At 39.3% G+C, this 15,506-nt stretch overlaps 1 protein-coding gene across 34 annotated transcripts in view; it reads left to right on the top strand.

Annotated features, from left to right (window-relative positions):
• The window catches only part of LOC149130303 (uncharacterized), a 42,879-nt gene that overhangs the window by 7,750 nt on the left and 19,623 nt on the right, over positions 1 to 15,506 (top strand). For 8 of the 34 annotated variants that reach the window (XM_089345259.1, XM_089345258.1, XM_089345257.1 and 5 more), the window contains 4 exons: positions 485 to 606; positions 3,014 to 3,137; positions 4,009 to 4,153; positions 15,305 to 15,390. In XM_089345259.1, the coding sequence (XP_089201385.1) occupies positions 485 to 606; positions 3,014 to 3,137; positions 4,009 to 4,153; positions 15,305 to 15,390 (477 nt within the window). The other 26 variants (XM_089345273.1, XM_089345267.1, XM_089345264.1 and 23 more) reach the window with 12 other exon arrangements.

Raw genomic sequence — 15,506 nt, 5'->3', positions numbered from 1 at the left:
TCACTCCATCACCTGACATTACAAAAAGAGTCGAGTCACAGATGTTGTTTCTCTCATTGTCAATGCTGTCAGGAATATTATTGAATTAAATCACTTGTTTTTTATTACTGCTTTCATTTCTATTATTTTTGTTACCAACATAATTTTTCCTTTTGCGTTTTTAATGTATCTAGACAAACATTTATCTGAAATTTCATGTCATACGTCGGCCCTCAGTTGAAGGATAGTTTAAGTGAAGCAGCTTGGATTAGTTGTACTGATAACATATACTAAGATATACCTTCAGAGAATCTGAATTCAAGACTTATAAGATGGTGGTATATTCTACCTGGACTTGGTCATTTCATATAGACATCATAACGACAGTGTCATGTCATATGTTGTAGAAGATGGCGCCACCTATATCATATTCTATAGACGTATTAACTAGTATAAAAGAAAGGAAGAAGAGGAGGAGCTTAAACGATGTTTGTTTCTATTGCAGGATGTCTACCAGAAGAAAAGAGATGTAAAGAATAATCAACTCTTGTCTATTCTTTCTAACATTGGCTGTGGAATATCATTTGTCTGTCTCCTCCTGACAATAATAATCCATGCTTATTTCAAGTGAGCGTTTCAATTTCTATTTTATTTTATAAACTGTTCAAATGCATCCAGACAGTGTCCATCAGTTTGTGGGTCTTTCACAGATTGGTAAGCATGACGCGGTTGATGTCTGCAAGAAAATCATGGATGTGAAGAGAATTCCAGAATGTTGTCACTTTGAGGAAGGATTATTGAATTGAACAATAATTTTAGTGCAGGTTTTTATAAGCGACTCACAGTAAGGATGACATGAGAAAAAGAGAGGGACGGAGGGAGGGAGTGAGAGAGGGAAGTCCTGTGTGTTTAAGTAGAGTTAATTCAGAAAAGTAATATCTTTACTATTACTACTATATCGGTCTCTACCCTCTTTGTACAGTATGTCTGTGACCAATTTGTAGTGTGTTGGCGAGTTAATATTTTCTATTCAGCCAGATTAAATTCTTTTGGGCGAAAACATTTGTATGGTATGTGTGGTGTATATATATATATGCGATGTATGTGAAGCAACACACCCTCCCACAGACAGAGGCGGTTAGCTAATGATGTGGAACTTCTGATGTGGTAATTCTGTCCATTCTGGCATTAAATCCATTATCATATCTGCTATATAAATCTAATAGATATATTTGCTAGAGATACCAATATAACCCATGATTTCTTTCTGGATGACCTAACGATTTACACACAGCATATTAATAATGCCAAAATACAGGTAGAGTCTGTAACATTTGAAACTGACATAGGAATGGGATTTGGCCAAAAGAAATGGCAGTATTTGATTACTGAATATGAGAAGTAAGTTCCACAAACTCAAAGCTTGCGCATCAACAATCTCGCTATTTCTTCTTTTCCACTCAAAGAATGCAACAAATACCTCGGTATTGATGAAAACATAACAAGTGAAAGTGCTACAAAAATATGACAAAAAGGGAGGCGACATTACTCTTTGAATGAACTATTTCAGAGGGATTTTCTAAAAATTAGCTTTATTACTATTGTCTGAGATAACAATGTAAGGAATATGAAAAATTATGATTATTTCACTCAAAGCAAAATTTAATAAGTACATATTTCAGTTTCACACACACACACACACACACACACACAGCTTCCCAACCACATGATCCGGAGATCAGACCTGCTGCATCACATCTTAGACAAGTGTCTCCTACTATAGCCGCGAGCTGAACGAAGTCTTGTGAGTGAGTTTGGTAGAAGAAACCTGTCGTATGTGTGTGTGAGCGTGCGCGTGTGCGCGTGTGTGCGTGTGTGTTTTTATACCTGTGTTTGTTCCCCACCATCGCTGGACAACCGGTGCTGGTGTGTTTATGTCCTCGTAGCATAGCTGTTCGGCAAAAGATACCGATAGAATAAGCACCAGGCTTTAAAACAATGTACTGGAGTCGATTCGTCCGAATAAACTTTTCAAGACAGTGCCCTAGCATGGCCGCAGTCTGGTGGCTGAAACGAGTAAAGAAATGAAAGAAAGAATAAAAGAATACGTATATATATATTCAACTTACGATGAAAGTAAACAAAGTTTGCTTTCGAAGCGTTGAGATGCATTGACACATTCAGATAAGGAAATAATTGATACTGTTCACGGGCATAGGCGTAGTGTGTGTACGTGTGCGCGTGTGTTATATGTACTTTCGCTCTATGTTGACGTAATGTAATGTAACAAAGTTTTCTCCGTGAAAAAATTGTTGCTAATCTGCATCTAAAATCACTATGAATATCCACTGCAACGGTTGCAAATAGCCACAATTGGAAACCTGCATAGGCATCAAATAGTACAAACCGCATCTGCATTTATCTTATTTGATAATAATACACAAAATAATTAGATTTCCTTAAATGTTTAGTAAAAGCGGGTTTATAAACTGCCTCTGCTGATGAAATCCCAACACAGAATTGAAACTACTCTGGCTGATCATTACTTCTTTGTCCACAAAAATATTGTACGTACGTAACTTGATGCTTACAACTGTTCACTGAATACAGTATTGACTAAAACCTACAGATGTAGCTTCTTGTACGGTATGACTACTTATATACCAACAAGGTATATTAAGTGTGTGTATGTGTGTGCACCATCTCATTGCACACCTAATGTATCATGTACAGGCGTCTGACTTGTTCTTTGACTATAAAAAAACTACTACCATTAACAGCCAAAACTACCCAGTGAGTAGAGTAAACAATAAACCTAATGTTTTATATTACATACAGACCATTATACACAGCTACTTTCACCACATCTATATACATATTCTAAATGCATATTTCGTATATCTTCTACATTTCGAATGACCATCACCGACATACATAGTTGTAGTTTATTTTTTGTGCTTTGAGCAATTTCTATTAAATTTATGTTAATTAAATGCAATATTATTATTTCTTTTTTCTTTCTTCATTAATTCAGAAATCTATGGAAATTAATGGCTTCCAAGATTTTAGTAAACTTTTGCAGTTCTTTAGCTGCTACTTATCTTATCTTTCTTGTTGGGTTCCAAGGATATATTATAAATGTAACAGCTGCTTGTAAGGTAAGTAAATGCATTTAAACCAGTAAATATTTTGTTTTATATTAAACATTGTGAAAAACAGTCGATTAACTTAAATTTCATCCAATAAGAGCCCAAGCATTTTGGCAAAAATGCATGCTCCCTGTATTTCAAAAAGGGCCAGCTTTGTCACATTCTGTGTCACACTGACTTTTTCTGACAAATCCATTAAAGAAATGCGTATCTGTGGAGCGCTCAGCCACTTGCGCGTTAACTTCATGATTCGAATACAACCCTTATCGTCGTAATCGATGCTGTACCAGTTTTCATTTCACAATGATTAACTGTCAGATGAGAACATCAATATTTATAAGAAATACCAGGTAATGAGTCATCAATTTTTAATTCGTCTAATTGTATTTTTGTGCGACATTTTCTGCGCTTCCTCTCGCCTGTATATAAAATGTTTAGCTCATCTCGCATGTCTATATTAGCTTCCTGTCCAACATTCTTTGAATTCTGTTCTATACCTTTGCGCCTTTCCATCTAATCAGGCAATTTTAAGGATGAGGTGAGTGAGTCGATACCATCGATCCTTATACTTGATTGGTATTTTCATTTATCGATGCCGAAGACGGATGAAAGGCAAGGTTGACTCCTGTCAGTGATAATGTAGTGAATTCGCAAAAAGCATCTAACGAAATTCCCTTCTATATTGAAAGACGTCTTTTTGAGTTCTTTGTTGAAATTTCAGTGGGGCTTATTCTAGCATTTATCCCTCTGAATTCAACAATATAAAATATCAATCAAGGACTGACATCTATCCCCCACCCTTGCAAAATAATATATATTCGAGGCCTTGCGTCAATGTCAAATATCATTAATATTACTGTTACTGTTGTGGTTTTTGTAGGCAGTGGCTGCTCTGTTACGTTACTTCCTTCTGGCATCTTTCATGTGGATGGCTATAGAAGCTTTTCATATTTTTCTGTCTGTGGTTGTTGTATTCAAAAAATACCAGACATCTTTTTTAAAGAGGAGTTCAATTTTGGTCTGGGGTATGTATAACGTTTTTCTGTCATTCTGTCACTAATTTCATCTCTCTCACATATACTTTTTCTTTTCCTTCTCTCTCTCTCTCTCTCTCTCTCCCTGCATCGCACATACACACACATGCACACACACACACATTCTCTGTGTTAAAGTTTTGCATTTGAGAATTGTTGATTCGCCTGAACCACTTGAACGCAGAATTTATTGAACCAAAAATGATGAAAGAAAGAATTGCCTTTCGTGGGATTCGAACCCTGCATATTAAACTAAACACTTTAAACCATGTCTTTTGGAATCCTTTGGCTGGGTGTTGTTACCCAGCAAGGGTTCAGTTCATTTTCTTCCGTTATTCTCTTCTAATGTTACAGAAAGTATCGACAATCATTACTGTAAAGCATCTAGGACAGTGCTCTATGTCCTCAGTCCTCTACATCATTATCAATCTTACAATATTTAAAAGACACTTTCGAGGCTCGAAATTACATTCCTGTTGCTTAAAAAATAACTACAGTCTAGGTTATCAAAATCCAGATCTATAAACCCAAGAGTATTAAATACTAATTTAGAACATCACTCCCGGACTGTTGTCGATTAGCAGTCGGTCAGCATGATCAAGCAGATCTGTAAAAGAGGACGGTCTATCCATGCCCATCCTGCCCATATATCAAATGCAACAGAGCTCAATTTGTTATTCCAGTTCTCAGGAGTGTATGACGAGATCTAAAGAAACATAATATCTTTCCCTTGCACGCTAGTAAGTTAGTTGACTCAATATCGTATTAAGACGGAACCACTGTAAGATATGTTGTTGTTGCTATTATTATTACTGCTAGTGTTGTTGTTGTTACCGTTTGACTTCAAATCAGCTCTACGAGTATATAAACAAAAAAATATTTTTGGCCTGACCACCTCCTCTCTTCAGACAAAGTGTATCTTAGGTTGCATTATCCAGCATGTACTTCCTTTTTTAAAAGTGTTCTGCAAAAGTACGACACCTGCTGGTGAGAATGGACTGGACCACTACCTATAAATAGTAGCACTGTGAGTAACTGTGGCAGTTCGTGTAGGAGAGTAGTTCATGCCGGTTCTTTTTGCTGTTCGATTTAATCATTTTTGATCCCTGCTGAACGTGAGTCACATTGTTGATTGTTTGTTGAAGGTCTCCCGTAGAAGTAGGCCTAATTGTCGAATCTCATTGTTGAATTGCTACTTGCTGTTTCTTTTTTGCCTGTGATTGTATAATTGTCTTCTTCCCCATTTATTGGTGAAGTAAAAGAAAAAAAGAAGAATGGTGTACGAACTAGTTCCAGCCGGTAGCTATGCTTCATCCACTGGAAGACGTTTAACTGCAGACGTATTGCAGGTTCGAGAGGTGAAAATGGAGCAAGGGAAGTTGAAGGAGTTGAACGAACTGATCGAGAAAGAGAGAACCAGTTTGAGGTTGACCCCGCCGCAAGATTATACAGCTAGTGTAACGAAGTGGACAGTGGTATATAGAACGCTGTCCACGACAACGAAACAAATTGAAATAGCTAAGGTGGAAGCCATAGAAGAGTGTTTGAAGGAGGTAAAAGCCTCACAACAATCTACACCAAAGGGGAAAAAATACGGCACAGTGGAGGTAAGGTTCGCTAGCGAACAAGAAGCGATAAACCACTCCACTGTGGCGCTCAGGACACTAGCGTGGGTACTTCTACCGACTTACTGTAGCAAACGAGTGACCAGGGTAAGGATTGGCAGAGTATCCCCAGAGATTGAGGAGGCATGGTTGGTAGCAGTAATTATGTATAATATGGAGGAAGCAAAAGTTTTAAAGTAAAAAGGACGAAAGAGATAAATTGTTGCGGATACGGAATAGAGGTGGCCATCCAGATCAGTTTACAAGACTTGCACAAGATTGTGGAGGAGGTGATACGGCCGGAGGATGAGAAATTGAGAGTGGTGGTGGAGGGAAGACCTCCAACCTGTTACCAGTGTGGAATAAGGGGACACATGAGAATAAGATGTCCCCAGAAAGACGATAAAGGTATAGAGGAACTGAAGCAGCAGAGTACCGGGCGGGAGCGGAATGACGGACGCTGTGAGTGAGAAGTGTTCAGAGAGGGTGGAGAAGGAGTGTACGGTGGTAGATGAGAAACAGCAAGGTGCCGATCAGGAGCAGAGTGATGAAGAGGCGACCCCAGGAAGTGAGAAGTGTTCGGAGAAGGTGGAATATACGGTGGTAAATAGGAAAAAGAAAAGGAAGGAACATGAATGGGAAGATGCACAGCAGGCGATTCCAACAACATCAACAAGGGAAGCCAATGTGGAAAATCAAGTGGGAAAGCAGGAACAAGTAAATGAAAAAGAACCAAAAAAAAAGAAATGGCACATGGTGACATATTCGAAAAACAGGGAGATTAAAAGGAGAATAATCAAAATGAAGTCGGTAATAAGAGTAAAGCTAACAACGGAATATTATCCAGAGAGTACCGAGGTAATTGTAATTGACAAAGAGATGTACAAGACTGAGAGAATTGTTCGGAGATAGGATATACCCAGCAGGAGTACGCGTGGAGTTCGACGACTTGCCGCCAGTAATAGATTATGAGGACCTAGTGATTTACATAAAATGGTAAAAAAGAAAACGCAAGTAAATGTTAGAAATTCTTATTACTGTAAAACGGATGCAAAAAGGAAAGAAAAGAGAAAAAAGAAAAAAATGATATGAAAACTTTAGACTAAAACATTTAAATATGACTGCTTGCGAGTGGGGAGCATGCAGCCATTTCACCTTCATTTATTGTTGTTCATCTTTCATACGTGCGTTCTGTGTTTTTTATCCCCAGTCCCCGCGTGGTGTTCTGTCTTCCTTGTGCTGTACCCTTTGTCTATAAGCCTGAGTGCTTTAACAAAGAAAATAGCTCGTGTAGGAGAGTAGTTCATGCCGGTTCTTTTTGCTGTTCGATTTAATCATTTTTGATTCCTGTTAAACGTGAGTCACATTGTTGATTGTTTGTTGAAGGTCTCACACAGGAGTGGGCCTAATTGTCGAACCTCATTGTTGAATTGTTAGTTGCTGTTAGTTGCTGTTTTTTTGCCTGTAATTTTGTGTTTCTTTTCTTCCCTATTTATGGGTGAAGTAGGGAAAAAAGGAAGAATGGAGGGCGAACCAGTTCCAGCCGGTAGCTATGCTTCAGCCACTGGAAGAAGTTTAACTGCAGACGTATTACAGGTTCGAGAGGTGAAATGGAGCAAGGGACGTTGAAGGAGTTCAACAGACTTATCAAAAAGGATGGAACCAGTTTAAGGTTGACACTGCCGGATAATTTGACTATTACCGTAACGAATCGGACTGTGGTATATAGAACGCTGTTCACGACAACGAAAAAAACTGAAATAGCTACGGTGGAAGCCATAGAAGAGTGTCTGAAGAAGGTAAAAAACCTGTACACCAGAGGGAAAAAATACGGCACAGTGGAGTTAAGGTTCGCTAACGAACGAGAAGCGATAAACCACTACACTGTGGCGCTCAGGACACTAGGGTGGGTGTTTCTGCTAACTTACTGTGGCAAACGAGTAGCTAGGGTAAGGATTGGCAGAGGACCTTCGGAGATTGAGGAGGTGTGGTTGGTGACAGCCATTATGTGTAATATGGAGGAGGAAACAAAAGCTTTAAAAGTAACGAGAACGAAAGAGGTAAACTGTTGGTGACACGGCCTGGAAGTGGCCATCCAAGTCAGTTTACAAGACTTATACACGATACGGGAGGATGTGATACTGCCAGAAGACGTGAGATTAAGAGTAGTAGTAGAGGGAAGACTTTCAACCTGTTAACAGTGTAGAGTAAGGGGACACATGACAGTAAGGTGTCCCCAGAATGACGTGACGAGAAAGGCGAAAAGGAACAGCAGCAGCAGCAGCAGGGTGATGAGCGGGAGCAAAATGCCGAAGTGACGACCCCAGGAAGTGAGAAGTGTCCGGAGAAGGTGGAGAAGGAATATACGGTGGTAAATAGGAAAAAACCAAAAGGAAAGAAGACGTGGATTCACCGCCAAAGAGTTCGTTAAAGAAAAGGAAGGACGGTAAACAGGAAGAGGCACGACATGAGTTACTAACAACATCAACAAGGGAAGCCAACACGGAAAATCAAGTGGAACTGCAGGCACAAGTAAATTAAAAAGAACTGAAAAATAAATGGCATATGGTGACTTATACGAAAAGCACGGAGATTGAACAGAAAATAACAAAAATGAAGTCGGTAATAAGAGTGAAGCTAACAACGGAATATTATCCAGAGAGTACCAAGGTAATTGTAATCGACAAAGAGAGATGTACAAGACTGAGAGAATTGTTTGGAGATAAGATATACCTAGCAGGAGTACGCGTGGAGTTCGACGACTTGCCGCCAGTAATAGATTATGAGGACCTAGTGCCTTACATAAAATGGTGAAAACAAGGTAAATGTTTGGAATTTTAATGACTGTAAAACTGATGAAAAAAGGGGAAAACAGAGAAGAAAGAAAAATTATTTAAAAACGTTTAACTATAACATTTAAACGATACTGCTTGCGATCGGGGAGCATGTCGCCATTTCACCGCCATTATTATAATTCATCCTTCATTCGTTCGTTCTGTGTTTTTTGTCCCCACGTGTTGTTCTGTCTGTCCTTGTGCAGTCCCCTCTGTGTAATAAGCCTGAGTGCTTAAATAAAGTAAACAGTTCGTGTCGGAGTGCAGTTTCGGTGCTACTTCCACAGTTCGTGTGTTGATAGTCACAGCTGGAGTTCAAAGTGCATGGTTCGAGTTCGAGCGTTGGATTGTTGGTTCTTAAAATATTGTTGTTACATTACGTGTGGTTACTGCCGTTTGCTTCGATTATACTGTTATTACACTGGTGCATTGTATTCGTTTATCCATAAGGATATAACAAAAAGATCTTAAGGTATTATTCAAGGGACATTTAACTGCTATTTCTAACAGATAGGAACTTCCTCATAGGAACTTCTTCCTGACAATATTTGCACCACCTGTGGAGGAAATTCAACATGTTTTAGAGGATGCCACATAAAAGAATTCGTGTCTCAGTATACTCAAATTGGATCAGGAAAGATGGCAATTAGCTTAATAAGTTAATAGATAAAGAGTGGAATGAGATATTAATTTTGACTTGATTAATATAATAGCTCAACCAACAACAAATGCAGATGACCAATTTAATTTTTATTAGAATGGTAGTATGGTAATCAGTCAGGATTTTGGCTTGAATAGATTGATAAACTGGTGAGATGTGAAAGTAGTTGAAGCGAGCTGTAAATATAGGGATACAGATGTGGATGAAATAAAATATTTAGACATATATAAAATACGAAAACTATACAGAAATACATTTCTAGAGTAAGCCATTTGAGCAGCCTAAAATCACTTCGACTTCATCTCTAAGACTTACTCACTTTGCACTTTCACCTAATGCACCGAGTAATTGGGGAAGATGTTAGTGAGAGTGAATTTTTGTTGCCTTCCATAGAGTCTAGTCTTTTCTCCATTGTTCAGAACATCCAGTACATTTTACGCTTTGTTTCCCACTGAAACATATGGTTGATAGAACCGATGTTCTATGTTAGTCGTAATTATTTGTAGAAATCAAAGGACCTATGTGTGATATGAAATAAAAACATAATCAACTCCATAGATTCAAATGTCATATATTTAAGACTTTAAAGTTTCATTAATATCTACATATGCTTTTACATTTCTGTAATTATCGTTGTCCAGGTCTTCCAGCTGTCATTGTCATAATTACTCTGGCAATTAACCACACAAACAACTACATCAAAACTGAACAAATGTAACTACTTATGATCTATATTACTCTAATTGTCTCTGGTCTTCATAACTAATATTGCGTTCAGTATTGTAGAATAATGAACACACTACCGTCAAGATAAAGCCACAGCATTGATTCCTGGTAGCTACACAATGTTAATGCTTTTTCTTTCTTTCTGGGAATCTGTGAACTCCACTGTCTCGCTGCTCAATTCAACAAGGCTTAAAATGTATTTGTAATTTTAAAGTGATCTCATATGAGATCATTGGTAGGTAATGGGTTTAGGACCACAAAGCTAAATCAATCTATCTATATACATGTATATATATATATATATATTGATAGTAATGGTAAGAGTGCGTGCTGAAGCTAAGGCTTATTTTGCCAATGCAGAAAGTAGTCCACGTGAATCCTAGTATTTAAATGTTTGTAAGTAGATTGTCTTAACCAAATTTACCTTCGTTTGATTTCTACGATTTAATAACGAGTTTTGACTGTTATTTCAAGCAGGTAGACATAATTAGTATGTCCTTTGATTAATTTTATATATATACATATATATATAAGCCCGTCGTATATATATATATATATATATATATATATATATATATATATATATATATATACGTATATATATAGAGGTAATCTTCCAGTTTCGAGGGGTAAAAGAAATATTCAAGGGAAATGACTTCAGTCTTATATGTATAGAAATATATATCGTCCTATTAAGTTGCTGTATGTATGTAAATCTACGTGTGCAGTATATATATATATAGGTCATCTTCCAGTTTCGAGGGGTAAAAGAAACATACATACGCAAGCATATATATATATATACACACAAATTCATACACAATATGAGAATTGTGTCCCATGTGGAGGGACAACGGTTTGAACACAAAGACTGGACATATAGTGTATATATATACACTGCACACGTAGATTTACATACATACAGCAACTTAATAGGACGATATATATTTCTATACATATAAGACTGAAGTTATTTCCCTTGAATATTTCTTTTACCCCTCGAAACTGGAAGATTACCTATATATATATATATATATATATATATATCTCAAGCTGTTAGATCAATACAAATAATTACAGAGGCATCAAGCTGTTAGATCAGGTTATGAAAGTTACAGAGAGGGTCATAGCCCAACTAATTAGGGAGCGAATCAATTTAGATGAGATGCAGTTTGGGTTCGTGCCAGGTAAAAGCACTACTGATGCCTTATTTCTAGTGAGACAGCTGCAGGAGAAATACCTAGCTAAGGATAAACCTCTGTACCTGGCTTTCGTTGACATGGAGAAAGCCTTTGACAGGGTCCCCCGATCCCTTATCTGGTGGTCAATGAGGAAACTTGGGATAGAAGAATGGTTAGTGAGAGCTGTGCGAGCCATGTACAGAGATGCTGCCTGTAAGGTGAGGGTTGGAAATGAGTACAGCAATGAATTCCGGGTAGAGGTAGGGGTCCACCAAGGTTCCGTCCTCAGCCCCCTCTTATTTATCATAGTCCTCCAGGCAATCACAGAGGAGTTCAAGACAGGTTGCCCCTGGGAGCTCCTCTATGCTGATGACCTTGCCCTAATTGCGCAGTCACTATCAGAACTAGAGAAGTTTCAGGTGTGGAAGCAAGGTCTAGAATTGAAGGGCCTTAGAGTCAACCCAGCTAAAACCAAAATCCTAATAAGTAGGAAGGTAGATAAAACACAAACCCCTTCAGGTAGATGGCCCTGCTCAGTATGTAGAAAAGGAGTAGGTAGTAACTCTATAAGATGTACCCGGTGCAAGCTATGGACACATAAGAGGTGCAGCAACATCAAAGGCAGGTTAACTAGCAAGTTAGTTTTTGTTTGTGGCAGATGTTCAGGTGCAATAAAGACTGTAAACAAACAGGAAACAACTTCTATCTCATTCCAGGGTGAAAAACGAGAGGTAGTCGATAGCTTCCGCTATCTGGGCGACCAAGTTAGTAGTGGGGGTGGGTGCGCTGAAAGTGTAGCTGCTAGAATAAGAATAGCCTGGGCAAAGTTTAGAGAGCTCTTACCCCTGCTGGCGACAAAGGGACTCTCACTCAGAGTAAAAGGCAGACTGTATGACGCATGCGTACGAACAGCCATGCTACATGGCAGTGAAACATGGGCTGTAACTGCTGAGGACATACGTAAGCTCGCAAGGAATGAAGCCAGTATGCTCCGTTGGATGTGTAATGTCAATGTGAATACCCGTCAGAGTGTAAGTATCTTGAGAGAAAAGCTGAACATTAGAAGCATCAGTTGTGGTGTGCAAGAGAGACGATTGCGCTGGTATGGACATGTGGTGAGAATGGATGAGGATAGTTGCGTGAAAAAGTGCCACACCCTAACAGTTGAGGGAACCCGTGGAAGAGGTAGGCCCAGGAAGACCTGGGCTGATGTGGTGAGGCAAGACCTTCGTACATTGGGCCTCACCGAGGCGATGACTACTGACCGAGACCTTTGGAAATGTGCTGTGCGTGAGAAGACCCGGCAAGCCAAGTAAGATCGTTGCCAGTGCCCTTGGACTGGCTCTTGTGCGGGTGGCACATGAGATGCACCATTTTGAGCGTGGCCGTTGCCAGTACCGCCTGACTGGCTCCTGTAGGATTTTCGAGCGAGATCGTTGCCAGTGCCCCTGGACTGGCTCTTGTGCGGGTGGCACATGAGATGCACCATTTTGAGTGTGGCCTTTGCCAGTACCGCCTGACTGGCTCCCGTCGGATTTTCGAGTGAGATCGTTGCCAGTGCCCCTGGACTGGCTTGTGCGGGTGGCACATAAAAGACACCATTTCGAGCGTGGCCGTTTTCGTGCGGGTGACACGTAAAAGCACCCACTACACTCTCTGAGTGGTTGGCGTTAGGAAGGGCATCCAGCTGTAGAAACTCTGCCAAATTAGACTGGAGCCTGGTGTTGCCATCCGGTTTCACCAGTCCTCAGTCAAATCGTCCAACCCATGCTAGCATGGAAAGTGGACGTTAAACGATGATGATGATGATGATGATGATATATATATATATATATATATAATGTTACTACATAGGCGTTGGCCAATAAAACCGACAACACACATTTAACAATGAAAGTTGATATGCTTTTATTAGTCACGAGATAGAAAAAGATTTCACTGGGTTTAATCGACATACGTAGGCGTCTTTCTCTCTCTCTTATATACAAATAGTTTTTCAAGCAATTATGGAAAGATTAGGTCATATCAAATGAACTGAAGTAGACTTTGAGCGGGTAAATACTGCAAACACCTTTCAGCTTTGATAAACACGTTTCAGAAATTCATGTAAGTGAAGGAGTGACAGGATATTGAGAGAGGATAATGAAAGAAAAAAAGCAATGAATATCTGTATTGGCTGCGATAACGTATCTCCTGCAAAAGATATATATATTTACTTATGTAATTGAATACAATTTATTCATTCTTGCAGACTGGAACGGATTATAAAAGACTTCCACAGCTGAAAATATTTTGCCTTGTGGTAAAGTAAAGATTTTTCGAGTCTTATAAGTTAAGATTGAATGAATGAATGAATGAATTAATTAATTAATTAGTTAATGTATGTGTGTCTTTTCTATTGGCTTCAGACTTCAACTTCTCTCGTTTCTCCTCTGGTGTTTCGTGTCACAACAGGTGGACTTAGTCGTTTGAAACTGGAGTTTTATTTCTCGTTACTGTTGTGTCACCACGGCAGTTCTTTGTCTCTGACATTGGTGGCCGTCCTGCCTCTTTCCACAGCCCTTCCACTTCTGGAGCGTCGGGCTTCAGATGATTGAAAATTATTACGTTGTCTTCTACGCATCGTACTGAATGTTTTAAAGTAAAATATCTAACATTTTTTAGGGGGAATCGCATGACCATGATATGGAGAACACATTATCGAAAGCGAAAATCGCCAAAATTAAAAAATCAAAAAGTTACAGCCGTTTTCCCTCAGTGTCTAATCCCAATGTGCACCAAGGAAATATTTTGAAAACAAATGAATTTAATATTGACTGATAATAATAAAGGGATGGAATTGAACCAGTGCGTGTGTTAATAATGTTGGCGTAATGACTTTCCCTGTGTGGTCAGAGGCTTATTTCCACGCATGTGTTGCTGTCAGTGTTTTTCTTTGCCCTGAAAGAAGTGGCTGCGCTGGTTTGCAGCATCGAGAATTGAACGAAGCTCAACTGCAAAGTAAGACTTTTGTTTTTTAGGATTCAGTCGGGGTTTGTTGTTTGGTGTTTATTTTTGCTTTTCAAGTAAGAAACCCTTACTGAGTTCCGGGCATCTGTCTGCCTGTAGTTGGGCGTGTCTCACTTAGCGGTTAGAAGTGTGTTTGGCGGGGGGGGGGCGTATCCCTCCTTCTATAATGGCGAACTTTGTGCTTATTTTTTACCCACGTTTTGGTGAAATTGTTGTGTGACTGCTTTGTGCCCTGGCTTACCAAGTGAATTACCGAGTTGGCCAGGAGTACCAAGACGGCCAGAAGAATAGTTTGCTCTGTTTTTGAACTGTTTTCCTTTCTTCTTCCTTCCTTCCTTCATTTTTGTTTTTTGTTTTTTGGGAACTCTTTCAACTTTTGTTTTTCTGTGGACTTTTTTCCTCCAAAAACATGGCAAAAAAAGATGAACAACACTGCGTTGGAGTGGGAGATTATCGCACCCAAACAGTGGATAAAAGACTTTGAAGATTGGACGGTGGTGTTGAGGACTTATTCAAAGTCGTTCGACACCATCGCCCTCTTTAAAAAGATACAAAATTGAAAAAGAGTTGTCGGAGTATCTGCCATCTATAAAATTCATCTCCAGGGGGGAGGTCAAGTACTAACACTCTGCCGGCATGTCCCGAAACCCCATAGGTGGGAATTGTGCCACTGACAGAAGAAACTGTGGCCCCTTCCTATGTAATAGATGAGGAATTTCTAATCCTCTTTCACAAGGGAGGGGCTTTAGAGCACTTCGTAAAGAAGGTGAAAAAAAAAAGGGGCCGGAGGGAAAAGGTTCTGTCCTGCACTGAGGACCCTGATTGGCCTCTGCAGGTGACTGCTGAGGTCATAGGGGAAACTGACTTGTGCAGAATAATGAACTCCTTCCCCGAGGATATATTTAAATTTGTACTAAAGTGCCCCGACTTGACACCGTCCAGGGGCTGGAATGAGGCAGGGTGTGCCTAGTCGGGCAAGGAAGTAAGAAGCCTTAAGTTGTGACCCTTTTTTGAAAAAAAGGGTAAGAGGCTTAATGCCTCATTTTGTAAGGACGTAGAGTCCATTTGTGAATCAATGTTTGAGGTTCATCATCTCATTTGTGTTTTTTTAATTTTTTATTCAAAAGACATGGACATTAAAGGAATCAAGGAGAAAATTGAAGCCGGGGACATTGAAGGTGCGAAAAGCATGATAGAAAGACGTTCAGACAGAGTAAGTTGTTCCTTGTGTTGCCTTCTCAAAGTTGGTTATTTGTTGATCATTTGACAAAACAATTCGAAATCTTCCTAACTAACCACATGTATTTCTCCATAATATTTTCATATCTT

Source organism: Octopus bimaculoides, chromosome 29 (genome assembly GCF_046866305.1).
Source record: "Octopus bimaculoides isolate indiv1 chromosome 29, ASM4686630v1, whole genome shotgun sequence".
NCBI lineage: Eukaryota > Metazoa > Mollusca > Cephalopoda > Octopoda > Octopodidae > Octopus > Octopus bimaculoides.
This window is presented reverse-complemented; position numbering and strand designations above follow the sequence as displayed.